The 26,285-nt window shown below is 40.9% G+C and overlaps 5 protein-coding genes across 7 annotated transcripts; 3 read left to right on the forward strand and 2 right to left on the reverse strand.

Moving 5' to 3' along the window:
* Positions 1-2,736: 2,736 nt before the first annotated feature.
* On the reverse strand, positions 2,737-3,329 carry LOC124461034 (uncharacterized protein K02A2.6-like). Its single transcript, XM_047012627.1, has 2 exons — positions 2,908-3,329; positions 2,737-2,827 (listed from the first exon to the last, which is right to left on the reverse strand). The coding sequence occupies exons 1-2, from the start codon at positions 3,327-3,329 to the stop codon at positions 2,737-2,739; spliced, it is 513 nt and encodes a 170-aa protein (XP_046868583.1).
* A 1,528-nt stretch (positions 3,330-4,857) lies between these two features.
* LOC124461032 lies at positions 4,858-5,289 on the forward strand. 2 transcript variants are annotated; one of them, XM_047012623.1, is made up of 2 exons: positions 4,858-5,065; positions 5,192-5,289. In XM_047012623.1, the coding sequence occupies exons 1-2, from the start codon at positions 4,858-4,860 to the stop codon at positions 5,287-5,289; spliced, it is 306 nt and encodes a 101-aa protein (XP_046868579.1). The 2 variants fall into 2 exon arrangements, with proteins under 2 accessions (XP_046868579.1, XP_046868580.1); XM_047012624.1 differs by lacking the exon at positions 5,192-5,289 and adding an exon at positions 5,131-5,191.
* A 2,586-nt stretch (positions 5,290-7,875) lies between these two features.
* LOC124461033 lies at positions 7,876-8,472 on the forward strand. 2 transcript variants are annotated; one of them, XM_047012625.1, is made up of 2 exons: positions 7,876-8,249; positions 8,375-8,472. In XM_047012625.1, exons 1-2 carry the CDS (start codon positions 8,042-8,044, stop codon positions 8,470-8,472), a joined length of 306 nt encoding a protein of 101 aa, XP_046868581.1. In that variant the 5' UTR covers positions 7,876-8,041. The 2 variants fall into 2 exon arrangements, with proteins under 2 accessions (XP_046868581.1, XP_046868582.1); XM_047012626.1 differs by lacking the exon at positions 8,375-8,472 and adding an exon at positions 8,315-8,349.
* Positions 8,473-18,444: 9,972 nt separating this feature from the next.
* Positions 18,445-26,019, reverse strand: LOC124461031. The gene is made up of 2 exons (XM_047012621.1): positions 25,971-26,019; positions 18,445-20,234 (listed from the first exon to the last, which is right to left on the reverse strand). The coding sequence occupies exon 2, from the start codon at positions 19,507-19,509 to the stop codon at positions 18,610-18,612; it is 900 nt and encodes a 299-aa protein (XP_046868577.1). The 5' UTR covers positions 19,510-20,234; positions 25,971-26,019; the 3' UTR covers positions 18,445-18,609.
* LOC111519695 lies at positions 20,233-20,974 on the forward strand. The gene is made up of 3 exons (XM_047012622.1): positions 20,233-20,321; positions 20,364-20,745; positions 20,873-20,974. The coding sequence occupies exons 2-3, from the start codon at positions 20,538-20,540 to the stop codon at positions 20,968-20,970; spliced, it is 306 nt and encodes a 101-aa protein (XP_046868578.1). The 5' UTR covers positions 20,233-20,321; positions 20,364-20,537; the 3' UTR covers positions 20,971-20,974.
* Positions 26,020-26,285: the final 266 nt, after the last annotated feature.

A 26,285-nucleotide genomic window follows, 5' to 3' on the forward strand; every position in this document is an offset into this window, starting at 1 on the left:
CATACAGCGATTCGTGTATGCATGTATGTATGTATGTGTGCCGAACGTCAATAACTGAGTGTACAGCAAATTAGCTTTCTATAATTTATAATAATTTGTTGCTAAATGGTAAACTCTATTCGTTGGCATTCTTCGCTTCGAAAGTTTTTTTTTTTCTTTTTTGGAAAACATCAAATTATTGAGTTGCATCTTAAACAAGAAACAATTATCTTTAATCTTGGAAATCGTATGATTTGATGATGCTAGATAATTGGCAAACATCATGCGAGGCAACTTGTTTGTGTATTTATTAATTTCAGAAGATTTTATTTGAACTTTAAGTGGTTTAAAAGAAAAATACAAAAAGTACAGTACACTTTTGTTCTATAAAGTTTTAAGGATGAGATTGAAAAACAAATAAAAAATAAGCTAACTTTGACTGCAACGAAGTTTATATACCCTTGCAGTGCGATCCTTTTTAAAATCTTTATTTTTTTGCATAAGTTACGTTTCTCAAAGATTTCTGTATTTCATACGATTTTTCTATATCATTCGAAATTTCTTACTAAGCCTATTTTATAAAGACTTTTATTCCCAGAAGAAGTTCGAACCCGGATCCTCGTTGTTCAGTTGACTAAATGACTGGGCCACTTAGACAACTCATATACCGAGGATTGCTAGTTAGAAATATAAATTTAAAATATAAAGCATTATGATAAGAATACAATAAAGTGTAAAATAACATGGATTAGTTATACTTTATTGATTAGTTGTTTTTAAAGGAAAAGGGATGAACCAGAAATATAAGTTTTTTTCGTGTATTTCTAACCCATTTGTTCATGGGGCTCGGCACAAAATTAATCCATCATTAAAATGTCAAACCTCTATATTCATATCAAGAGTAAAATCTAGGAAGTAAAGTGAAGTGTGGCGAACATAGACCGTGGTTATCCACACCCACAAGTTTAAGTCAAGTGTCAATTTATTATTGATACAAATACAGACAACGCCAAACACCCCCTTTACAGCACTCTTGTTCCAGCCCTTCTCTTAATGCTGTGAAGTGCTGGGCAAATTAAATACAATTACGGAAAAATAATTGCCAACAACGACAAAACGTAACATACAACTCATAAACGGGTTTCTTCGGTTTAGAATGTTGTTTGATTTGGCCAACGGCATTCCATTTCCTCTTGTGCGGGTGTTGGCCACGTTCTATATAAATCAGTTTTGCTCATTCTAATTGTCGGGCCAAGGTGTCCTTGTACACAAAAAAACAAAACAAAAAAATTGAAATGATTGATTAGCATAAATATTTCTTGGCCGAAAGGCGGATATCATATTTGTATCATGTCGGAATGACTCGTTTGAATATGTTGGCAAAATCCAAAAACCAGATAGGCAAACGAAATCAAAATAAACGCTTTTAAAACTGGTTCGAATATCTTTCTTTTATTATTTGCATTATTGTAATGCAACCTGCTCAGACCAGTGACAGTAAAACTGTAGCTGTAATTAAAGTGGATTTTCGGGTGGGCAGTCAAAAACAAACTCAACAAACTGGGTAAAATGTAACACACACACCAACACACTCAAACACTCTGACACACAGAGTGCAAATGCACTTCAAACTGTTGCACTTATTTTTCAAACGTTTATTTAAACTGGGTGAGCAGGTGCTTAGTTAACCGAATTTGTTTATAATCCGATTATTTTTCTTCTGCAATCCATCATCGATCACCGGCTAACTCGCATGGCTCAGGATGGATTCGACCCTCGATGGATGGATTAATCGGGTAACAAAAAAATTATACAAAAAAACATACACTCGGACGGGAAGATGGACTATGGAATTAACAATTAGCTGGTATATTAACTAGGATCTACCCACCCTACCTGGGCCCCGTACTCCCTGGCAGCCCCCATGTTCTGTGGACTATCCGTCGTCATCTCACCCCCACATAGACAAGACTCTACTCAGACATTTCTCCTTTTTTCATTACACATATATTATATTAAACAATTTCACTTTTTTTTTACAATATTGACTGAGCCTAACCAGGGTACACTGGGACGTATACCAAATATAATTAAATAAATTATATAAATAAACAAAATACAATTACTTATTCTAACAGGCCTAATGATGAGGTTAAATGGAGAAAAAAAACCTGGAGCACCCCGGACCTGGGTGGCCGATTGGATATCCCGTCGAATTGGGCTGTCCGAAGGCTCCTGTGTGTGTCCGTCCTGCGTCTCGCATTCAATTCTTTGGTCTTCAAGGATGGGTGGGGATGCTCCTTCTAGGGCACACGCACTTTTCAGGTTTTTTTTTCTTCTTGCACAACTTAACAACTCCACGTGCCTTCTAGAACTTAACTCCTCTTTTTTTTTCTTCGTTCTCTTCCTCTTTTTTTCCAAAAAAAAGACTCAACTCCTCCACTCTCTTAGGATTCCTAAAAATTCAAATTTTGTTCCCGGATTTGGAACCGCTCCCAGAACTAGCTCGGTTCTCTTGGTTTTTTCCGCGCCAAATTCCCAGCTAATTTTTCTAGCTAACGAGCCAGCCCCATCGATAACCAGCCTGTATTTGTTGTTTATCAATTATTTGGCCCATAACAGCACACTTCGGTTTTCGGTCTTACCAGGAACAGGAGTGAAAGTGGGCCTTGTGGGAGATACCTTCTCTCAGTCAGCCGATCATATTTCTCCGCCACAATCATTAGTTAGCCGGGCTAAAACTACAGGCATCTGCATCTACTGCTTCAAGTCTTGGCGTGGAAAACTCCCAATTGGATCCATGTAATTCTCTAATTCATACATGTTTTTGCACACTGGTCTCATTATCCTGCATCGAGAATACCTTTTGCAGAATTTTGCATTTATATTTCGCCTGAAGTCGCTGAGAACGAAGTTGCGCTTCCACACCTCCTGTCCTGGTCGGTATTGTATCTCCTAGCTGTGATCTCGCCAACATGTGTTCTTATCGCCGTCAAAATAGACTGATTCACCCGCTCCGACGCGTTTGCTTGGGGTGAATAGGCTGCTGTCCGCGTATGTGTGATCCCGAAATGGGACACCATTTCCTCGAACTCCTTGGTGGTAAACTGTTTCCCGTTGTCGGTGTGTACTATCTCCGGTACTCCAAACGTGTTAAAGAGTTCCTCCCTCAAGAACTTTATTGTCGCTGCGGACGTCGCTTTTGGCATAGTTTTGAGCCACACAAACTTAGTAAAGTGATCCAACACTATTAGAATATAGGCATTACTTTTTCGGGATCGTGGATATTTGCCCAGGAAGTCCAGATACAGCTTCTGTATCGGCCGCGACGTGCACACCTCTGCTCCCATAGTTGGTCTGGTCGTCTGCGTGGTATGTTTCGCCTCCTTACACGTATCACATGCAGCAATGTAATTTTGACTTGCACGGCCATTCGTGGCCAATAGTAAAACTGTTTAAGCCTGCCGAGCGTTCGTGCGACTCCACCGTGCATTGCCTCTTCGCTATAATGCGCTTGCTGTATGAGTGTATGGGTCAATGCCTCTGGTATCCACAATTTCCACGCCACATCCCCGATTTCATTATCGGTAATCCGCATCCTCTTCAGCACCAATCCGTCCTCTGCATGTAGGTCCGGAAATTTATCTGGATTGGACAGCACGCACTTGTATCGTTGCCGGTACTCCTCGCTCTCAAATTCGGTAGTCTCAAAATCCAAAAAATTCAATTCCTCGATTACCGCGGTTCACGACAACATATCTGCCACAACGTTGTCCTTTCCTTTCTTATGCTCTATCACGAAATCGTATGACTGCAATGCCAATGACCAGCGAGCTAATCTCCCATTTAAATCTTTCAGCGTCATCAACCACTGGAGACTCGAATATCTGTGATGACGGTAAACGGCATAAGCTCTACATATGGACGGAATCTCTCTATCGCCTTGACTGCTGCTAAACATTCCTTCTCCGTTACCGTATAATTTAACTGGGCTCCTCGTAGCTTCTGTGAAAAGAATGAGATAGGCCTCTCGTTTCCTTCGTCATCCTGCTGGAACAGGGCGGCTCCCAATCCTACATGGCTCGCATCACACTGAATGAAGAATCTGCGGCTAAAATAGGATGTACTAATACTGGAGCGTTGGTTAGGGCTTGTTTTAGTAAATTAAATGACTCGGTAGCCTCCTTTGTTAACTTGAATTTTCCTTTTGATTTCAGGCAATCGGTCGAATCGACGATACCAGCCGGCCGTCCCTAAAAAGCTACGGAGCTGTCTCACGGTGTTTGGCAATGGAATTTCCGTGACCGCTTTATTTATTTTCCATCGGGATCTGTTTTTTATTTTCCATCTCCGATCACAAATCCAAGGTATTTAAGGAATCTGAAGCAAAATTTTGATTTTTTAATCCGATAGTTAGATTGGCCTTCTTCAAACATTCAGCTACTGCCTCCAGATGCTTCATGTGCTCTTCAAATGTGCGGGATATAATCAGAAGATCATCCAGATATACGAATACGTGGCTTCTCAAGCCTTGGGGGATGACCTTATCCATGAGCCGCATTGCAAAGCCCGAAAGGCATTCTGCGGAACTGATACAGCGGGCGTCCCGGCTCAGAATGGACTCAATATTTTGCAACGGGTAAGCATCTTTGATTGTTACTTTATTCAATTTCCGTGCATCTAAACAAAGTCTATTTTTCCCAGGTTTCTGCACCAATGTTACCCTATTGTTCCACGGGCTTTCGCTCAGTTCGATCACTCCCAATTTGAGCATTTCGTCGACCTCTTGGAACAACAACTTCTGCTTTGGTGGTGATACTGGATAGAATCTCTCTTTCACTGGCACTGTATCCAGCAGTTGGATCGTGTGCTCTTCTAATGTGGTACGTCCGAGTCCGCCTGAAACTTCTCACAGACTTCTGCCAGGACCTCTTGTTGCGTCTCGTTGAGGACATGTGGTTCCACCGGCTCCTTTTTGGAATTAAACTCCTCATCCTCGATGGACAACTCCTCTACTCCCAAGAGATCAGGTGCGAGCTCGAATTTGCGGCAGAAATCTATGCCTTTGACGCAGTGACGGGCACAGGTACAGCGTCATTTCTTGTATTCTACCTCGATACGTAATATGCACATCCACCTTTCCCGTTATAGCATGATTCACTCCTCCTGCCGTTTGAACTTTCGAGTAAGATGTTTTTCTTTTTAATTCCAGTTTATTCACCAGCTCTTCACATCCGTCGCCCAGGAAACTCACTGAAGCTCCCGTGTCTAGCAGACCTTCTACGTGAAACTATTGCATCTTTACCGTAGCGAATGCCTGATTCTCCTTTTGCCTTGACACTGCTTCAATTTTTGGATGTTTTCACTCGTTCTTCCGCGGCATTGAGCGCAACTCCTCCTTTGTTTTGCTCCGCATCGCGTTTCCCGCCTGGCATTTGGGGCATTTGGGTAACACTACTCCTGGTAGTACGCATTTGTAGCAGAATATCTTGCGAACTACACTCTTGCACTCCCAAAATGTATGGCCCTTCTCCGCACAGTTCCAACAGGCGAGTTCTGGCCGATCCTTGCTGCCTTCGCGTGGCTTATACACCGCTTCAACAAACTCCACTTCATGACCTTCGGGTTCGGCCAAAACCGCTTCATGTAGTTGATGCCGATCCCTCTGCTCCGCTCCTCCCGCTACACGAGACCATCTAGTTGCTAAGAGTCTCTCCGCCTCATGACATTCCTCTCGCAACTTCTCCAGGTTTGTTATCCATATTGGATAAATAATTTTTGATATACTGTCTTTGATATTAACCTTAATTACTCTGATCAGGTCATGGTCCGAGGAGTTGCTTTCTAAGCGTGATCGGAGGCTAAACATCGCTTGGAGGTATTCATCCACGCTTTCTCCTGTCCTTTGTCGCCTCTCTGTCAACTCACGTTCCCGCTCAAAGTTTGATCGTTGCGTCTGGAATCTCTGCTGCAGTGCGTGCTTCATATTTGGCCAATCTGCTGGTCCTGCCGAGCGTACGTTCATCCAGTACCAGTCCTTGGCCTGCCCTTCTACCAAGCAGTGGAAATCTTGCAGTAGACTGATTCACCCGCTCCGACGCGTTTGCTTGGGGTGAATAGGCTGCTGTCCGCGTATGTGTGATCCCGAAATGGGACACCATTTCCTCGAACTCCTTGGTGGTAAACTGTTTCCCGTTGTCGGTGTGTACTATCTCCGGTACTCCAAACGTGTTAAAGAGTTCCTCCCTCAAGAACTTTATTGTCGCTGCGGACGTCGCTTTTGGCATAGTTTTGAGCCACACAAACTTAGTAAAGTGATCCAACACTATTAGAATATAGGCATTACTTTTTCGGGATCGTGGATATTTGCCCAGGAAGTCCAGATACAGCTTCTGTATCGGCCGCGACGTGCACACCTCTGCTCCCATAGTTGGTCTGGTCGTCTGCGTGGTATGTTTCGCCTCCTTACACGTATCACATGCAGCAATGTAATTTTTGACTTGCACGGCCATTCGTGGCCAATAGTAAAACTGTTTAAGCCTGCCGAGCGTTCGTGCGACTCCACCGTGCATTGCCTCTTCGCTATAATGCGCTTGCTGTATGAGTGTATGGGTCAATGCCTCTGGTATCCACAATTTCCACGCCACATCCCCGATTTCATTATCGGTAATCCGCATCCTCTTCAGCACCAATCCGTCCTCTGCATGTAGGTCCGGAAATTTATCTGGATTGGACAGCACGCACTTGTATCGTTGCCGGTACTCCTCGCTCTCAAATTCGGTAGTCTCAAAATCCAAAAAATTCAATTCCTCGATTACCGCGGTTCACGACAACATATCTGCCACAACGTTGTCCTTTCCTTTCTTATGCTCTATCACGAAATCGTATGACTGCAATGCCAATGACCAGCGAGCTAATCTCCCATTTAAATCTTTCAGCGTCATCAACCACTGGAGACTCGAATATCTGTGATGACGGTAAACGGCATAAGCTCTACATATGGACGGAATCTCTCTATCGCCTTGACTGCTGCTAAACATTCCTTCTCCGTTACCGTATAATTTAACTGGGCTCCTCGTAGCTTCTGTGAAAAGAATGAGATAGGCCTCTCGTTTCCTTCGTCATCCTGCTGGAACAGGGCGGCTCCCAATCCTACATGGCTCGCATCACACTGAATGAAGAATCTGCGGCTAAAATCAGGATGTACTAATACTGGAGCGTTGGTTAGGGCTTGTTTTAGTAAATTAAATGACTCGGTAGCCTCCTTTGTTAACTTGAATTTTCCTTTTGATTTCAGGCAATCGGTCGAATCGACGATACCAGCCGGCCGTCCCTAAAAAGCTACGGAGCTGTCTCACGGTGTTTGGCAATGGAATTTCCGTGACCGCTTTATTTATTTTCCATCGGGATCTGTTTTTTATTTTCCATCTCCGATCACAAATCCAAGGTATTTAAGGAATCTGAAGCAAAATTTTGATTTTTTTAATCCGATAGTTAGATTGGCCTTCTTCAAACATTCAGCTACTGCCTCCAGATGCTTCATGTGCTCTTCAAATGTGCGGGATATAATCAGAAGATCATCCAGATATACGAATACGTGGCTTCTCAAGCCTTGGGGGATGACCTTATCCATGAGCCGCATTGCAAAGCCCGAAAGGCATTCTGCGGAACTGATACAGCGGGCGTCCCGGGATGGTAAACGCCGTGTATTTCCGACTTTCCACCTCCAACTCTACCTGCCAGAACGCGTGCCTTAGGTCAACACTACTAATGAAGATCGTATCCTCCACCCGGCTCAGAATGGACTCAATATTTTGCAACGGGTAAGCATCTTTGATTGTTACTTTATTCAATTTCCGTGCATCTAAACAAAGTCTATTTTTCCCAGATTTCTGCACCAATGTTACCCTATTGTTCCACGGGCTTTCGCTCAGTTCGATCACTCCCAATTTGAGCATTTCGTCGACCTCTTGGAACAACAACTTCTGCTTTGGTGGTGATACTGGATAGAATCTCTCTTTCACTGGCACTGTATCCAGCAGTTGGATCGTGTGCTCTTCTAATGTGGTACGTCCGAGTCCGCCTGAAACTTCTCACAGACTTCTGCCAGGACCTCTTGTTGCGTCTCGTTGAGGACATGTGGTTCCACCGGCTCCTTTTTGGAATTAAACTCCTCATCCTCGATGGACAACTCCTCTACTCCCAAGAGATCAGGTGCGAGCTCGAATTTGCGGCAGAAATCTATGCCTTTGACGCAGTGACGGGCACAGGTACAGCGTCATTTCTTGTATTCTACCTCGATACGTAATATGCACATCCACCTTTCCCGTTATAGCATGATTCACTCCTCCTGCCGTTTGAACTTTCGAGTAAGATGTTTTTCTTTTAATTCCAGTTTATTCACCAGCTCTTCACATCCGTCGCCCAGGAAACTCACTGAAGCTCCCGTGTCTAGCAGACCTTCTACGTGAAACTATTGCATCTTTACCGTAGCGAATGCCTGATTCTCCTTTTGCCTTGACACTGCTTCAATTTTTGGATGTTTTCACTCGTTCTTCCGCGGCATTGAGCGCAACTCCTCCTTTGTTTTGCTCCGCATCGCGTTTCCCGCCTGGCATTTGGGGCATTTGGGTAACACTACTCCTGGTAGTACGCATTTGTAGCAGAATATCTTGCGAACTACACTCTTGCACTCCCAAAATGTATGGCCCTTCTCCGCACAGTTCCAACAGGCGAGTTCTGGCCGATCCTTGCTGCCTTCGCGTGGCTTATACACCGCTTCAACAAACTCCACTTCATGACCTTCGGGTTCGGCCAAAACCGCTTCATGTAGTTGATGCCGATCCCTCTGCTCCGCTCCTCCCGCTACACGAGACCATCTAGTTGCTAAGAGTCTCTCCGCCTCATGACATTCCTCTCGCAACTTCTCCAGGTTTGTTATCCATATTGGATAAATAATTTTTGATATACTGTCTTTGATATTAACCTTAATTACTCTGATCAGGTCATGGTCCGAGGAGTTGCTTTCTAAGCGTGATCGGAGGCTAAACATCGCTTGGAGGTATTCATCCACGCTTTCTCCTGTCCTTTGTCGCCTCTCTGTCAACTCACGTTCCCGCTCAAAGTTTGATCGTTGCGTCTGGAATCTCTGCTGCAGTGCGTGCTTCATATTTGGCCAATCTGCTGGTCCTGCCGAGCGTACGTTCATCCAGTACCAGTCCTTGGCCTGCCCTTCTACCAAGCAGTGGAAATCTTGCAGTACTTCGCCCCAACTTACTTGGTACACCGTCTGTAAGTGCTCCAGACGAAATATAAATTCATTTACTGGCATTCCTTTTGATCCTCCATCAAAAACCAGACCCCATCTTCTCGGATGTACCATTTCGGGACGCTGTTCCGTTGTTATTGGCACTCAAGATTGTTGCCTCGTATCTTCAGGCCAATGCCAGGAAGATTGTTGTGGTGGAGGACTTTCCAGATTCTCACGTTGCTGTCGCTCCAATACTCGTTGGTCTATGGCTTCTGTAGGATGGATTGAATCTCCTTGGACATTGGTGGATCTCATCGTGGTGGATTGCTGAGCCGCTCCTTGAACCGCCTCCCGAATCTGCTTCATAAAATCTAGCATCTCCTGGCGAATTTGTGATTGTAATCGAGAGTTCTCTGCTGACATTGTCGCTCGGTACGTCTCTTCCGCCTGTGCTACAGCTAGATTTATAGCCGATGTGATTTCCGTCGGTAGGGCTGGCCGTGGGTTTTCCGGTCCCATATATGATCCACCTTCTGGTGCCTGGTGAATCATTCTTGTTCCCATATTATGTTTTGGGATTGCCCCGCTGCCCCTACGGCACCCATCCTCTTCGTTGATCTTTCGGTCTGTTGACATGTTGAAGTCTGTCGGCGGTGAAACGTTTGAAATTCGTGAGTCTGCACGGTTTTCTGATTGGGATCGAGTTATTGGCGGACCCATTACCTCTGTTCCTCTATTCTTTAAGTATTCCGAGCTTCTTCTAAATTTTCTGATTTTTGATATCCTATCTCTTTCTTCTACTGACATTCCTTTATATTTATTCTATGCTTTGATTGTTTCTATTTTTTCTTTTTCTTTTTATTTATTCTTTGTTAATGGAGGTGAGATGATTCCAGAACTTTAATCCCTGAACTTGATCCTATTTGTTTGATTTTAATTTCCTGTGTACTCATCATTCCGTACTATTGACCTTTACCATTTCAATAAATCATTTCAGGTCGGACATCTATGTGATCTCTTCTTTGAAATCTCCACGGTTCACGGCTGAATTGCTTCTATGCTGATTCTGGTCTTAGATAAGTATCTGGTCTTATATCGTGCTACTTTAATATTAAAAAGGATCTGTTTCTCTTCTTTCTTTTCAGAACTAGACTAAGCTATGCCTTCTTAATGCTAGCAGTACTTGGGACATTTAATTTGTTATACTCTTCCGTTTGTTTCTTTGTCTAAATTTTTATTTTTTTAATTGGGCGCCATTGGTTATGATCCGATTATTTTTCTTCTGCAATCCATCATCGATCACCGGCTAACTCGCATGGCTCAGGAATGGATTCGACCTCGATGGATGGATTAATCGGGTAACAAAAAATTATACAAAAAACATTACACTCGGACGGGAAGATGGACTATGGAATTAACAATTAGCTGGTATATTAACTAGGAACTACCCACCCTACCTTGGGCCCCGTACTCCCTGGCAGCCCCCATGTTCTGTGGACTAGCCCGTCGTCATCTCACCCCCACATAGACAAGACTCTACTCAGACATTTCTCCTTTTTTCATTACACATATATTATATTAAACAATTTCACTTTTTTTTTACAATATTGACTGAGCCTAACCAGGGTACCACTGGGTCGTATACAAATATAAATGAAATAAATTATATAAATAAACAAAATACAATTACTTATTCTAACAGCCTAATGTTGAGGTTAAATGGAGAAAAAAAACCTGGAGCACCCGGACCTGGGTGGCCGATTGGATCTCGTCGAATTGGCTGTCCGAAGGCTCCTGTGTGTGTCCGTCCTGCGTCTCGCATGCAATTCTTGGTCTTCAAGGATGGGTGGGATGCTCCTTCTAGGCACACGCACTTTTCAGTTTTTTTTCTTCTTGCACAACTTAACAACTCCACGTGCCTTCTAGAACTTAACTCCTCTTTTTTTTTCTTCGTCCTCTTCCTCTTTTTTTCCAAAAAAGACTCAACTCCTCCACTCTCTTAGATTCCTAAAAATTCAAATTTTGGTTCTCTTGGTTTTTTCGCGCCAAATTCCCAGCTAATTTTCTAGCTAACGAGCCAGCCCCATCGATAACAGCTGTATTGTTGTTTATCAATTATTTGGCCCATAACAAATTATATAAAATAAATCCACAAACAAATACGAAGAAAAGACCTTCGTCAATGTCGTTGTTTTGATACTCTTTCCACATGGGCCAAAACTAAGAAGTATCCGGAGGGTATCACAAAATTGGTCGGATGAAGGAGAGGAGAAAGCATTTTGAAATGTATTCTCTAGTAAGATTGTCAAGCTGCCATGTCCGCAGAAAAGCAATAGCTAATTCGATGAAATCCGGTCCTAAATAATATAAGCTCCTCGGGACGCCCAATCGAACTACCAAACAACCAAATTTCCCCATTGTAAAGAGCAAAAGATATAAAATTGCATTAACAATCCAGATGTTTACTTATTTTCAAATACAAATATGGGTTGAAAAAAGTCATTACAGAAATTTTAAAAAATTTGTAGAATCGTTGTCATTTATCTTGGTGTGTCCTTTTCGTATGGCCAGCTCTCGGGGATGTTTATTAACGATTTTCTTGAACTTTTCCAGTTGATCGACCTTAGTTGCGGCCTTAAGCCATTCTTTTTTATTTCTTATTTTTTGTACTTCTTTACCATCTGACTTCAGGCTTTTGACCGCCATTTTTTTTACGATATCGGCCACACGATGTTTTTCTTGATACTTCTTGGTTTGGGAGTAGGACTTCTAGTGAGTGGGCGTACCTCACGGGAAACGTGGCCAAAAGGGGCAATCACTGCTACTTTCGTATTAGGCGAAAATACCGCCTTCTCCGTTTTGGTTCTAGGTTTAACTTTATCCGCTTTAAAACCTTTGAATTTTGGACGAGCATTAAATTTAGCACATTTTGGTGCATCCTTCCACTTTGGCTTGGGCTTCATAATTTGTCTGCGCCAATCTGTAGCCATTTTTTGGGAACCTTCAGTTTTTGGGCAAATTTTTTAAACTTGCCGTTTTTGTTAAAGTTAAGCCAAAAGGGATTGGGCATTTTTATTTGAAATTTATTTTTACTTTAAATTTGTTTTAATTATTAGAACTATACTCTCGAGCACGATTTTCTAGAATGTGAAATATGGAAGTAGGAAACGAGGCAGGTAAACTAGGCAAATGGACATGGCCTACTTTTCACTTTTTATTTTTCACTCTCCCGCCTACTGCCTTTGTCGGTAAAGAACTGATTTTAGTCTATAATCTAGTTGTATTTACAGTGGAATATTGAGTTAATGGCTTTTAAGTGGCTCCACAATACCCGCAAGACCAGATTTATTCGATTGATGAGGATAAAGCACGTTCTTAAAAAAAACGTATTAAACACTTTTTATATTGTTACCATAACAACTTAGGAAAGCTTTTGGGGTTACTTCCTAATTATTACATATTTGGGTCTATTCAAGATAAACCTTTCCACCATTTACTTGGATATTCGTGCATCTACTTCTTATTCAAACTATCAAGTAAAAAATATGACTTAAACTTAATCAATTATACATATCGATTTCTGTCACTGCTCAAATGTAAAAATGTACATCAGTCTGCTAGCTAGAAAAATTGGCCATGTCCGCCTGTTTTTAGCTCTCTGAAAGCAATAGCTAATTGGATGAATTCCGGTCCAAAATAAGATGAGCACCTCGGGACGCCCAATCGAACTACCAAGCAACCAAATTTCCCCATTGTAAAGAGCAAAAGATATAAAATTGCATTAACAATCCACATGTTTACTTATTTTTAAATACAAATATGGTTCGAAAAAAGTAATTATAGAAATTTAAAAAAATTTATAGAATCGTTGTCAATTCTAATGCAAAAAAATTCAATATATACGTAAGCCTTATTTTCTTTTATTTGCTTTGTCCTCATCTTTCTTCACCTTAACCAAAACTTTTTGGTCATTTCCAGTAATATTTATCTTGGTGTGTCCTTTTCGTATGGCCAGCTCTCGGGGATGTTTATTAACGATTTTCTTGAACTTTTCCAGTTGATCGACCTTAGTTGCGGCCTTAAGCCATTCTTTTTTATTTCTTATTTTTTGTACTTCTTTACCATCTGACTTCAGGCTTTTGACCGCCATTTTTTTCACGTTATCGGCCACACGATGTTTTTTCTTGATACACCTTGGTTTGGGAGTAGGACTTCTAGTGAGTGGGCGTACCTCACGGGAAACGTGGCCAAAAGGGGCAATCACTGCTACTTTCGTATTAGGCGAAAATACCGTCTTCTCCGTTTTGGTTCTAGGTTTAACTTTATCCGCTTTAAAACCTTTGAATTTTAGACGAGCATTAAATTTAGCACATTTTGGTGCATCCTTCCACTTTGGCTTGGGCTTCATAATTTGTCTGCGCCAATCTGTAGCCATTTTTTTGGGAACCTTCAGTTTTTGGGCAAATTGTTTAAACTTGCCGTTTTTGTTAAAGTTAGGCCAATAGGGATTGGGCATTTTTATTTGAAATTTATTTTTACTTTAAATTTGTTTTAATTATTAGAACTATACTCTCGAGCACGATTTTCTAGAATGTGAAATATGGAAGTAGGAAATGAGGCAGGTAAACTAGGCAAATGGATATGGCCTACTTTTCACTTTTTATTTTTCACTCTCCCGCCTACTGCCTTTGTCGGTAAAGAACTGATTTTAGTCTATAATCTAGTTGTATTTACAGTGGAATATTGAGTTAATGGCTTTTAAGTGGCTCCACAATACCCGCAAGACCAGATTTATTCGATTGATGAGGATAAAGCACGTTCTTTAAAAAGTCGTATTAAACACTTTTTATATTGTTACCATAACAACTTAGGAAAGCTTTTGGGGTTACTTCCTAATTATTACATATTTGGGTCTATTCAAGATAAACCTTTCCACCATTTACTTGGATATTCGTGCATCTACTTCTTATTCAAACTATCAAGTAAAAAAATATGACTTAAACTTATAATCAATTATACATATGGATTTCTGTCACTGTCGCCTACTGCCTTTGTCGGTAAAGAACTGATTTTAGTCTATAATCTAGTTGTATTTACAGTGGAATATTGAGTTAATGGCTTTTAAGTGGCTCCACAATACCCGCAAGACCAGATTTATTCGATTGATGAGGATAAAGCACGTTCTTAAAAAAAACGTATTAAACACTTTTTATATTGTTACCATAACAACTTAGGAAAGCTTTTGGGGTTACTTCCTAATTATTACATATTTGGGTCTATTCAAGATAAACCTTTCCACCATTTACTTGGATATTCGTGCATCTACTTCTTATTCAAACTATCAAGTAAAAAAATATGACTTAAACTTAATCAATTATATATCAATTATAAAAATGTACATCAGTCTGCTAGCTAGAAAAATTGGCCATGTCCGCCTGTTTTTAGCTCTCTGAAAGCAATAGCTAATTGGATGAATTCCGGTCCAAAATAAGATGAGCACCTCGGGACGCCCAATCGAACTACCAAGCAACCAAATTTCCCCATTGTAAAGAGCAAAAGATATAAAATTGCATTAACAATCCACATGTTTACTTATTTTTAAATACAAATATGGTTCGAAAAAAGTAATTATAGAAATTTAAAAAAATTTATAGAATCGTTGTCAATTCTAATCCAAAAAAATTCAATATATACGTAAGCCTTATTTTCTTTTATTTGCTTTGTCCTCATCTTTCTTCACCTTAACCAAAACTTTTTGGTCATTTCCAGTAATATTTATCTTGGTGTGTCCTTTTCGTATGGCCAGCTCTCGGGGATGTTTATTAACGATTTTCTTGAACTTTTCCAGTTGATCGACCTTAGCTGCGGCCTTAAGCCATTCTTTTTTATTTCTTATTTTTTGTACTTCTTTACCATCTGACTTCAGGCTTTTGACCGCCATTTTTTTCACGTTATCGGCCACACGATGTTTTTTCTTGATACTCCTTGGTTTGGGAGTAGGACTTCTAGTGAGTGGGCGTACCTCACGGGAAACGTGGCCAAAAGGGGCAATCACTGCTACTTTCGTATTAGGCGAAAATACCGTCTTCTCCGTTTTGGTTCTAGGTTTAACTTTATCCGCTTTAAAACCTTTGAATTTTAGACGAGCATTAAATTTAGCACATTTTGGTGCATCCTTCCACTTTGGCTTGGGCTTCATAATTTGTCTGCGCCAATCTGTAGCCATTTTTTTGGGAACCTTCAGTTTTTGGGCAAATTGTTTAAACTTGCCGTTTTTGTTAAAGTTAGGCCAATAGGGATTGGGCATTTTTATTTGAAATTTATTTTTACTTTAAATTTGTTTTAATTATTAGAACTATACTCTCGAGCACGATTTTCTAGAATGTGAAATATGGAAGTAGGAAATGAGGCAGGTAAACTAGGCAAATGGATATGGCCTACTTTTCACTTTTTATTTTTCACTCTCCCGCCTACTGCCTTTGTCGGTAAAGAACTGATTTTAGTCTATAATCTAGTTGTATTTACAGTGGAATATTGAGTTAATGGCTTTTAAGTGGCTCCACAATACCCGCAAGACCAGATTTATTCGATTGATGAGGATAAAGCACGTTCTTTAAAAAATCGTGTTAAACACTTTTTATATTGTTACCATAACAACTTAGGAAAGCTTTTGGGGTTACTTCCTAATTATTACATATTTGGGTCTATTCAAGATAAACCTTTCCACCATTTACTTGGATATTCGTGCATCTACTTCTTATTCAAACTATCAAGTAAAAAAATATGACTTAAACTTATAATCAATTATACATATGGATTTCTGTCACTGCTCAAATGTAAAAATGTACATCAGTCTGCTAGCTAGAAAAATTGGCCATGTCCGCCTGTTTTTAGCTCTCTGAAAGCAATACCTAATTGGATGAATTCCGGTCCAAAATAAGATGAGCTCCTCGGGACGCCCAATCGAACTACCAAGCAACCAAATTTCCCCATTGTAAAGAGCAAAAGATATAAAATTGCATTAACAATCCAGATGTTTACTTATTTTCAAATACAAATATGGGTTGAAAAAAGTCATTACAGAAATTTTAAAAAATTTGTAGAATCGTTGTCATTTCTAATGCAAAAAAATTCAATATATACATAAGCCTTTTTTTCTTTTATTTGCTTTGTCCTCTTTCTTCACTTTAACCAAAATTTTTTGGTCATTTTTAGCGATATTTATCTTGGTGTGTCCTTTTCGTATGGCCAGCTCTCGGGGATGTCTATTAACGATTTTCTTGAACTTTTCATTCTCCCGCCTACTGCCTTTGTCGGTAAAGAACTGATTTTAGTCTATAATCTAGTTGTATTTACAGTGGAATATTGAGTTAATGGCTTTTAAGTGGCTCCACAATACCCGCAAGACCAGATTTTTTCGATTGATGAGGATAAAGCACGTTCTTTAAAAAATCGTATTAAACACTTTTTATATTGTTACCATAACAACTTAGGAAAGCTTTTGGGGTTACTTCCTAATTATTACATATTTGGGTCTATTCAAGATAAACCTTTCCACCATTTACTTGGATATTCGTGCATCTACTTCTTATTCAAACTATCAAGTAAAAAAATATGACTTAAACTTATAATCAATTATACATATGGATTTCTGTCACTGCTCAAATGTAAAAATGTACATCAGTCTGCTAGCTAGAAAAATTGGCCATGTCCGCTGTTTTTAGCTCTCTGAAAGCAATACCTAATTGGATGAATTCCGGTCCAAAATAAGATGAGCTCCTCGGGACGCCCAATCGAACTACCAAGCAACCAAATTTCCCCATTGTAAAGAGCAAAAGATATAAAATTGCATTAACAATCCAGATGTTTACTTATTTTCAAATACAAATATGGGTTGAAAAAAGTCATTACAGAAATTTTAAAAAATTTGTAGAATCGTTGTCATTTCTAATGCAAAAAAATTCAATATATACATAAGCCTTTTTTTCTTTTATTTGCTTTGTCCTCTTTCTTCACTTTAACCAAAACTTTTTGGTCATTTTTAGCGATATTTATCTTGGTGTGTCCTTTTCGTATGGCCAGCTCTCGGGGATGTTTATTAACGATTTTCTTGAACTTTTCCAGTTGATCGACCTTAGCTGCGGCCTTAAGCCATTCTTTTTTATTTCTTATTTTTTGTACTTCTTTACCATCTGACTTCAGGCTTTTCACCGCCATTTTTTTCACGTTATCGGCCACACGATGTTTTTTCTTGATACTCCTTGGTTTGGGAGTAGGACTTCTAGAGAGTCGGCGTACCTCACGGGAAACGTGGCCAAAAGGGGCAATCACTGCTACTTTCGTATTAGGCGAAAATACCGCCTTCTCCGTTTTGGTTCTAGGTTTAACTTTATCCGCTTTAAAACCTTTGAATTTTGGACGAGCATTAAATTTAGCACATTTTGGTGCATTCTTCCACTTTGGCTTGGGCTTCATAATTTGTCTGCGCCAATCTGTAGCCATTTTTTTGGGAACCTTCAGTTTTTGGGCAAATTGTTTAAACTTGCCGTTTTTGTTAAAGTTAGGCCAATAGGGATTGGGCATTTTTATTTGAAATTTATTTTTACTTTAAATTTGTTTTAATTATTAGAACTATACTCTCGAGCACGATTTTCTAGAATGTGAAATATGGAAGTAGGAAATGAGGCAGGTAAACTAGGCAAATGGACATGGCCTACTTTTCACTTTTTATTTTTCATTCTCCCGCCTACTGCCTTTGTCGGTAAAGAACTGATTTTAGTCTATAATCTAGTTGTATTTACAGTGGAATATTGAGTTAATGGCTTTTAAGTGGCTCCACAATACCCGCAAGACCAGATTTTTTCGATTGATGAGGATAAAGCACGTTCTTTAAAAAATCGTATTAAACACTTTTTATATTGTTACCATAACAACTTAGGAAAGCTTTTGGGGTTACTTCCTAATTATTACATATTTGGGTCTATTCAAGATAAACCTTTCCACCATTTACTTGGATATTCGTGGCCCATTTGGCCCATAACAGCACACTTCGGTTTTCGGTCTTACCAGGAAACAGGAGTGAAAAGTGGGCCTTGTGGGAGATACCTTCTCTCAGTCAGCCGATCATATTTCTCCGCCACAATCATTAGTTAGCCGGGCTAAACTACAGGCATCCGCATCTACTGCTTCAAGTCCTTGGCGTGGAAACTCCCAATTGGATGCCATGTAAGTTCTCTAATTCATACATGTTTTTGCACACTGGTCTCATTATCCTGCATCGAGAATACCTTTTGCAGAATTTTGCATTTATATTTCGCCTGAAGTCGCTGAGAACGAAGTTGCGCTTCCACACCTCCTGTCCTGGTCGGTATTGTATCTCCCTAGCTGTGATCCTCGCCAACATGTGTTCTTTTCGCCGTCAAAATAGACTGATTCACCCGCTCCGACGCGTTTGCTTGGGGTGAATAGGCTGCTGTCCGCGTATGTGTGATCCCGAAATGGGACACCATTTCCTCGAACTCCTTGGAGGTAAACTGTTTCCCGTTGTCGGTGTGTACTATCTCCGGTACTCCAAACGTGTTAAAGAGTTCCTCCCTCAAGAACTTTATTGTCGCTGCGGACGTCGCTTTTGGCATAGTTTTGAGCCACACAAACTTAGTAAAGTGGTCCAACACTATTAGAATATAGGCATTACTTTTTCGGGATCGTGGATATTTGCCCAGGAAGTCCAGATACAGCTTCTGTATCGGCCGCGGCTCCCATAGTTGGTCTGGTCGTCTGCGTGGTATGTTTCGCCTCCTTACACGTATCACATGCAACAATGTAATTTTTGACTTGCACGGCCATTCGTGGCCAATATGCATTGCCTCTTCGCTATAATGCGCTTGCTGTATGAGTGTATGGGTCAATGCCTCTGGTATCCACAATTTCCACGCCACATCCCCGATTTCATTATCGGTAATCCGCATCCTCTTCAGCACCAATCCGTCCTCTGCATGTAGGTCCGGAAATTTATCTGGATTGGACAGCACGCACTTGTATCGTTGCCGGTACTCCTCGCTCTCAAATTCGGTAGTCTCAAAATCAAAAAAATTCAATTCCTCGATTACCGCGGTCCACGACAACATATCTGCCACAACATTGTCCTTTCCTTTCTTATGCTCTATCACGAAATCGTATGACTGCAATGCCAATGACCAGCGAGCTAATCTCCCATTTATATCTTTCAGCGTCATCAACCACTGGAGACTCGAATGATCTGTGATGACGGTAAACGGCATAAGCTCTTCATATGGACGGAATCTCTCTATCGCCTTGACTGCTGCTAAACATTCCTTCTCCGTTACCGTATAATTTAACTGGGCTCCTCGTAGCTTCTGTGAAAAGAATGAGATAGGCCTCTCGTTTCCTTCGTCATCCTGCTGGAACAGGGCGGCTCCCAATCCTACATGGCTCGCATCACACTGAATGAAGAATCTGCGGCTAAAATCAGGATGTACTAATACTGGAGCGTTGGTTAGGGCTTGTTTTAGTAAATTAAATGACTCGGTAGCCTCCTTTGTTAACTTGAATTTTCCTTTTGATTTCAGGCAATCGGTCGAATCGACGATACCAGCCGGCCGTCCCGAAAAAGCTACGGAGCTGTCTCACGGTGTTTGGCAATGGAATTTCCGTGATCGCTTTATTTATTTTCCATCTCCGATCACAAATCCCAGGTATTTAAGGAATCTGAAGCAAAATTTTGATTTTTTTAATCCGATAGTTAGATTGGCCTTCTTCAAACATTCTGCTACTGCCTCCAGATGCTTCATGTGCTCTTCAAATGTGCGAGATATAATCAGAAGATCATCCAGATATACAAGCCTTGGGGGATGACCTTATCCATGAGTCGGCACAAGCGCTGCGCCGCATTGCAAAGCCCGAAAGGCATTCTGCGGAACTGATACAGCGGGCATCCCGGGATGGTAAACGCCGTGTATTTCCGACTTTCCACCTCCAACTCTACCTGCCAGAACGCGTGCCTTAGGTCAACACTACTAATGAAGATCGTATCCTCCACCCGGCTCAGAATGGACTCAATATTTTGCAACGGGTAAGCATCTTTGATTGACAAAACAAAGTCTATTTTTCCCAGGTTTCTGCACCAATGTTACCCTATTGTTCCACGGGCTTTCGCTCAGTTCGATCACTCCCAATTTGAGCATTTCGTCGACCTCTTGGAACAACAACTTCTGCTTTGGTGGTGATACTGGATAGAATCTCTCTTTCACTGGCACTGTATCCAGCAGTTGGATCGTGTGCTCTTCTAATGTGGTACGTCCGAGTCCGCCTGAAACTTCTCACAGACTTCTGCCAGGACCTCTTGTTGCGTCTCGTTGAGGACATGTGGTTCCACCGGCTCCTTTTTGGAATTAAACTCCTCATCCTCGATGGACAACTCCTCTACTCCCAAGAGATCAGGTGCGAGCTCGAATTTGCGGCAGAAATCTATGCCTTTGACGCAGTGACGGGCACAGGTACAGCGTCATTTCTTGTATTCTACCTCGATACGTAACATGCACATCCACCTTTCCCGTTATAGCATGATTCACTCCTCCTGCCGTGTGAACTTTCGAGTAAGATGTTTTTCTTTTTTAATTCCAGTTTATTCACCAGCTCTTCACATCCGTCGCCCAGGAAACTCACTGAAGCTCCCGTGTCTAGCAGACCTTTTACGTGAAACTATTGCATCTTTACCGTAGCGAATGCCTTTTTTATTTCTTATTTTTTGTACTTCTTTACCAACTGACTTCAGGCTTTTGACCGCCATTTTTTTCACGTTATCGGCCACACGATGTTTTTTCTTGATACTCCTTGGTTTGGGAGTAGGACTTCTAGTGAGTGGGCGTACCTCACGGGAAACGTGGCCAAAAGGGGCAATCACTGCTACTTTCGTATTAGGCGAAAATACCGCCTTCTCCGTTTTGGTTCTAGGTTTAATTTTATCCGCTTTAAAACCTTTGAATTTTGGACGAGCATTAAATTTAGCACATTTTGGTGCATTCTTCCACTTTGGCTTGGGCTTCATAATTTGTCTGCGCCAATCTGTAGCCATTTTTTTGGGAACCTTCAGTTTTTGGGCAAATTGTTTAAACTTGCCGTTTTTGTTAAAGTTAGGCCAATAGGGATTGGGCATTTTTATTTGAAATTTATTTTTACTTTAAATTTGTTTTAATTATTAGAACTATACTCTCGAGCACGATTTTCTAGAATGTGAAATATGGAAGTAGGAAATGAGGCAGGTAAACTAGGCAAATGGACATGGCCTACTTTTCACTTTTTATTTTTCACTCTCCCGCCTACTGCCTTTGTCGGTAAAGAACTGATTTTAGTCTATAATCTAGTTGTATTTACAGTGGAATATTGAGTTAATGGCTTTTAAGTGGCTCCACAATACCCGCAAGACCAGATTTATTCGATTGATGAGGATAAAGCACGTTCTTTAAAAAATCGTATTAAACACTTTTTATATTGTTACCATAACAACTTAGGAAAGCTTTTGGGGTTACTTCCTAATTATTACATATTTGGGTCTATTCAAGATAAACCTTTCCACCATTTACTTGGATATTCGTGCATCTACTTCTTATTCTAAGTATCAAGTAAAAAAATATAACTTAAACTTATAATCAATTATACATATAGATTTCTGTCACTGCTCAAATGTAAAATGTACATCAGTCAGCTAGCTAGAAAAATTGGCCATGTCCGCCTGTTTTTAGCTCTCTGAAAGCAATAGCTAATTGGATGAATTCCGGTCCAAAATAAGATGAGCTCCTCGGGACGCCCAATCGAACTACCAAGCAACCAAATTTCCCCATTGTAAAGAGCAAAATATATAAAATTGCATTAACAATCCAGATGTTTACTTATTATACCCTTGCAGAGGGTATTATAAAATTGGTCAGATGTTTGAAACGCACAGAAGGAGACGTTTCCGACCCCATAAAGTATATATATTCTTGATCAGCATGAGAAGCTAAGTCGATATAGCCATGTCCGTCTGTCCGTCTGTCCGTCTGTCCGTCTGACCGTCTGTCCGTCTGTCCGTCGGTGCGTACGCGTTTTACTCAGCCATCTTAAGAGCTATCGGGATGAAATTTTTTTTGGGAGCTTTTTTTTTACCCGGGTGAGATAAAGTATGAAAATCTTTGGGATCGGACCACTATATCATATAGCTCTAGAAGAAACATTTTTGCAAAAATTGGAGTATCCCCATGAAATTTACCAATATGATAGTAATAGATATAAAATCTCAGATCCCAAAATTTGAATCTGATCCGATAAATAGAACACAAGTTACAGTCAATATAAATCGGTTCAAACGCTGCCGGCAGCGCTGCTTGCTGCCTACTACTGCCATCATCAAATCAACAGAGCACACGCATACACACACAGACGCAACGCTACATGAACTGTATGTGTATGCGTGCCGTGCTTTGCTTAGAAAATGATGGAAGCAGAAAAACTTGTGGTAAAAAGAGAAATATTTTGTTTGTGTATTGATGAATTGAGTTGCAGGGAAAGAAATTTCAAAAAGGAAAAATATTATTGCCAAGTATACTGCAAGGGTATATAAACTTCGGCATAGCCGAAGTTAGCTTCTTTGATATTTTTTAAATACAAATTTGGGTCGAAAAAAGTCATTATAGAAATTTTAAAAATTTCTATAATCGTTGTCAATTCTAATGCAAAAAAATTCAATATATACGTAAGCCTTATTTTATTTTATTTGCTTTGTCCTCATCTTTCTTCACCTTAACCAAAACTTTTTGGTCATTTCCAGTGATATTTATCTTGGTGTGTCCTTCTCGTATGGCCAGCTCTCGGGGATGTTTATTAACGATTTTCTTGAACTTTTCCAGTTGATCGACCTTAGCTGCGGCCTTAAGCCATTCTTTTTTATTTCTTATTTTTTGTACTTCTTTACCATCTGACTTCAGGCTTTTGACCGCCATTTTTTTCACGTTATCGGCCACACGATGTTTTTTCTTGATACTCCTTGGTTTGGGAGTAGGACTTTCGTATTAGGCGAAAATACCGCCTTCTCCGTTTTGGTTCTAGGTTTAACTTTATCCGCTTTAAAACCTTTGAATTTTGGACGAGCATTAAATTTAGCACATTTTGGTGCATTCTTCCACTTTGGCTAGGGCTTCATAATTTGTCTGCGCCAATCTGTAGCCATTTTTTTGGGAACCTTCAGTTTTTGGGCAAATTGTTTAAACTTGCCGTTTTTGTTAAAGTTAGGCCAATAGGGATTGGGCATTTTTATTTGAAATTTATTTTACTTTAAATTTGTTTTAATTATTAGAACTATACTCTCGAGCACGATTTTCTAGAATGTGAAATATGGAAGTAGGAAATGAGGCAGGTAAACTAGGCAAATGGACATGGCCTACTTTTCACTTTTTATTTTTCATTCTCCCGCCTACTGCCTTTGTCGGTAAAGAACTGATTTTAGTCTATAATCTAGTTGTATTTACAGTGGAATATTGAGTTAATGGCTTTAAGTGGCTCCACAATACCCGCAAGACCAGATTTTTTCGATTGATGAGGATAAAGCACGTTCTTTAAAAAATCGTATTAAACACTTTTTATATTGTTACCATAACAACTTAGGAAAGCTTTTGGGGTTACTTCATAATTATTACATATTTGGGTCTATTCAAGATAAACCTTTCCACCATTTACTTGGATATTCGTGGCCCATTTGGCCCATAACAGCACACTTCGGTTTTCGGTCTTACCAGGAAACAGGAGTGAAAAGTGGGCCTTGTGGGAGATACCTTCTCTCAGTCAGCCGATCATATTTCTCCGCCACAATCATTAGTTAGCCGGGCTAAACTACAGGCATCTGCATCTACTGCTTCAAGTCCTTGGCGTGGAAAACTCCCAATTGGATGCCATGTAAGTCCCAATTGGATGCCATGTAAGTTCTCTAATTCATACATGTTTTTGCACACTGGTCTCATTATCCTGCATCGAGAATACCTTTTGCAGATTTTTGCATTTATATTTCGCCTGAAGTCGCTGAGAACGAAGTTGCGCTTCCACACCTCCTGTCCTGGTCGGTATTGTATCTCCCTAGCTGTGATCCTCGCCAACATGTGTTCTTTTCGCCGTCAAAATAGACTGATTCACCCGCTCCGACGCGTTTGCTTGGGGTGAATAGGCTGCTGTCCGCGTATGTGTGATCCCGAAATGGGACACCATTTCCTCGAACTCCTTGGAGGTAAACTGTTTCCCGTTGTCGGTGTGTACTATCTCCGGTACTCCAAACGTGTTAAAGAGTTCCTCCCTCAAGAACTTTATTGTCGCTGCGGACGTCGCTTTTGGCATAGTTTTGAGCCACACAAACTTAGTAAAGTGGTCCAACACTATTAGAATATAGGAATTACTTTTTCGGGATCGTGGATATTTGCCCAGGAAGTCCAGATACAGCTTCTGTATCGGCCGCGACGTGCACACCTCTGCTCCCATAGTTGGTCTGGTCGTCTGCGTGGTATGTTTCACCTCCTTACACGTATCACATGCAACAATGTAATTTTTGACTTGCACGGCCATTCGTGGCCAATAGTAAAACTGTTTAAGCCTGCCGAGCGTTCGTGCGACTCCACCGTGCATTGCCTCTTCGCTATAATGCGCTTGCTGTATGAGTGTATGGGTCAATGCCTCTGGTATCCACAATTTCCACGCCACATCCCCGATTTCATTATCGGTAATCCGCATCCTCTTCAGCACCAATCCGTCCTCTGCATGTAGGTCCGGAAATTTATCTGGATTGGACAGCACGCACTTGTATCGTTGCCGGTACTCCTCGCTCTCAAATTCGGTAGTCTCAAAATCAAAAAAATTCAATTCCTCGATTACCGCGGTCCACGACAACATATCTGCCACAACGTTGTCCTTTCCTTTCTTATGCTCTATCACGAAATCGTATGACTGCAATGCCAATGACCAGCGAGCTAATCTCCCATTTAAATCTTTCAGCGTCATCAACCACTGGATACTCGAATGATCTGTGATGACGGTAAACGGCATAAGCTCTTCATATGGACGGAATCTCTCTATCGCCTTGACTGCTGCTAAACATTCCTTCTCCGTTACCGTATAATTTAACTGGGCTCCTCGTAGCTTCTGTGAAAAGAATGAGATAGGCCTCTCGTTTCCTTCGTCATCCTGCTGGAACAGGGCGGCTCCCAATCCTACATGGCTCGCATCACACTGAATGAAGATCTGCGGCTAAATCAGGATGTACTAATACTGGAGCGTTGGTTAGGGCTTGTTTTAGTAAATTAAATGACTCGGTAGCCTCCTTTGTTAACTTGAATTTTCCTTTTGATTTCAGGCAATCGGTCGAATCGACGATACCAGCCGGCCGTCCCTAAAAAGCTACGGAGCTGTCTCACGGTGTTTGGCAATGGAATTTCCGTGATCGCTTTATTTATTTTCCATCGGGATTTGTTTTTTATTTTCCATCTCCGATCACAAATCCCAGGTATTTAAGGAATCTGAAGCAAAATTTTGATTTTTTTAATCCGATAGTTAGATTGGCCTTCTTCAAACATTCAGCTACTGCTCCAGATGCTTCATGTGCTCTTCAAATGTGCGGGATATAATCAGAAGATCATCCAGATATACGAATACGTGGCTTCTCAAGCCTTGGGGGATGACCTTATCCATGAGTCGGCACAAGCACTACCTGCCAGAACGCGTGCCTTAGGTCAACACTACTAATGAAGATCGTATCCTCCACCCGGCTCAGAATGGACTCAATATTTTGCAACGGGTAAGCATCTTTGATTGTTACTTTATTCAATTTCCGTGCATCTAAACAAATCTATTTTTCCCAGGTTTCTGCACCAATGTTACCCTATTGTTCCACGGGCTTTCGCTCAGTTCGATCACTCCCAATTTGAGCATTTCGTCGACCTCTTGGAACAACAACTTCTGCTTTGGTGGTGATACTGGATAGAATCTCTCTTTCACTGGCACTGTATCCAGCAGTTGGATCGTG

Source organism: Drosophila willistoni, unplaced genomic scaffold, assembly GCF_018902025.1.
Source record: "Drosophila willistoni isolate 14030-0811.24 unplaced genomic scaffold, UCI_dwil_1.1 Seg185, whole genome shotgun sequence".
NCBI classification, from domain to species: Eukaryota; Metazoa; Arthropoda; class Insecta; order Diptera; family Drosophilidae; genus Drosophila; species Drosophila willistoni.

Bases quoted from the DNA above. Each gene is read 5' to 3' on its own strand.
- LOC124461031 (XM_047012621.1), bottom strand. From the start codon at position 19,509: ATGCCGTTTACCGTCATCACAGATCATTCGAGTCTCCAGTGGTTGATG.
- LOC124461033 (XM_047012625.1), top strand. From the start codon at position 8,042: ATGTGGTACGTCCGAGTCCGCCTGAAACTTCTCACAGACTTCTGCCAG. The intron at 8,250-8,374 runs GTACAGCGTCAT...TTTTAATTCCAG, and splicing joins TGACGCAGTGACGGGCACAG to TTTATTCACCAGCTCTTCAC.
- LOC124461034 (XM_047012627.1), bottom strand. From the start codon at position 3,329: ATGGGAGCAGAGGTGTGCACGTCGCGGCCGATACAGAAGCTGTATCTG. The intron at 2,828-2,907 runs GTGTGGAAGCGC...TTCTCGATGCAG, and splicing joins AATACCGACCAGGACAGGAG to GATAATGAGACCAGTGTGCA.
- LOC124461032 (XM_047012623.1), top strand. From the start codon at position 4,858: ATGTGGTACGTCCGAGTCCGCCTGAAACTTCTCACAGACTTCTGCCAG. The intron at 5,066-5,191 runs GTACAGCGTCAT...TTTTAATTCCAG, and splicing joins TGACGCAGTGACGGGCACAG to TTTATTCACCAGCTCTTCAC.
- LOC111519695 (XM_047012622.1), top strand. From the start codon at position 20,538: ATGTGGTACGTCCGAGTCCGCCTGAAACTTCTCACAGACTTCTGCCAG. The intron at 20,746-20,872 runs GTACAGCGTCAT...TTTTAATTCCAG, and splicing joins TGACGCAGTGACGGGCACAG to TTTATTCACCAGCTCTTCAC.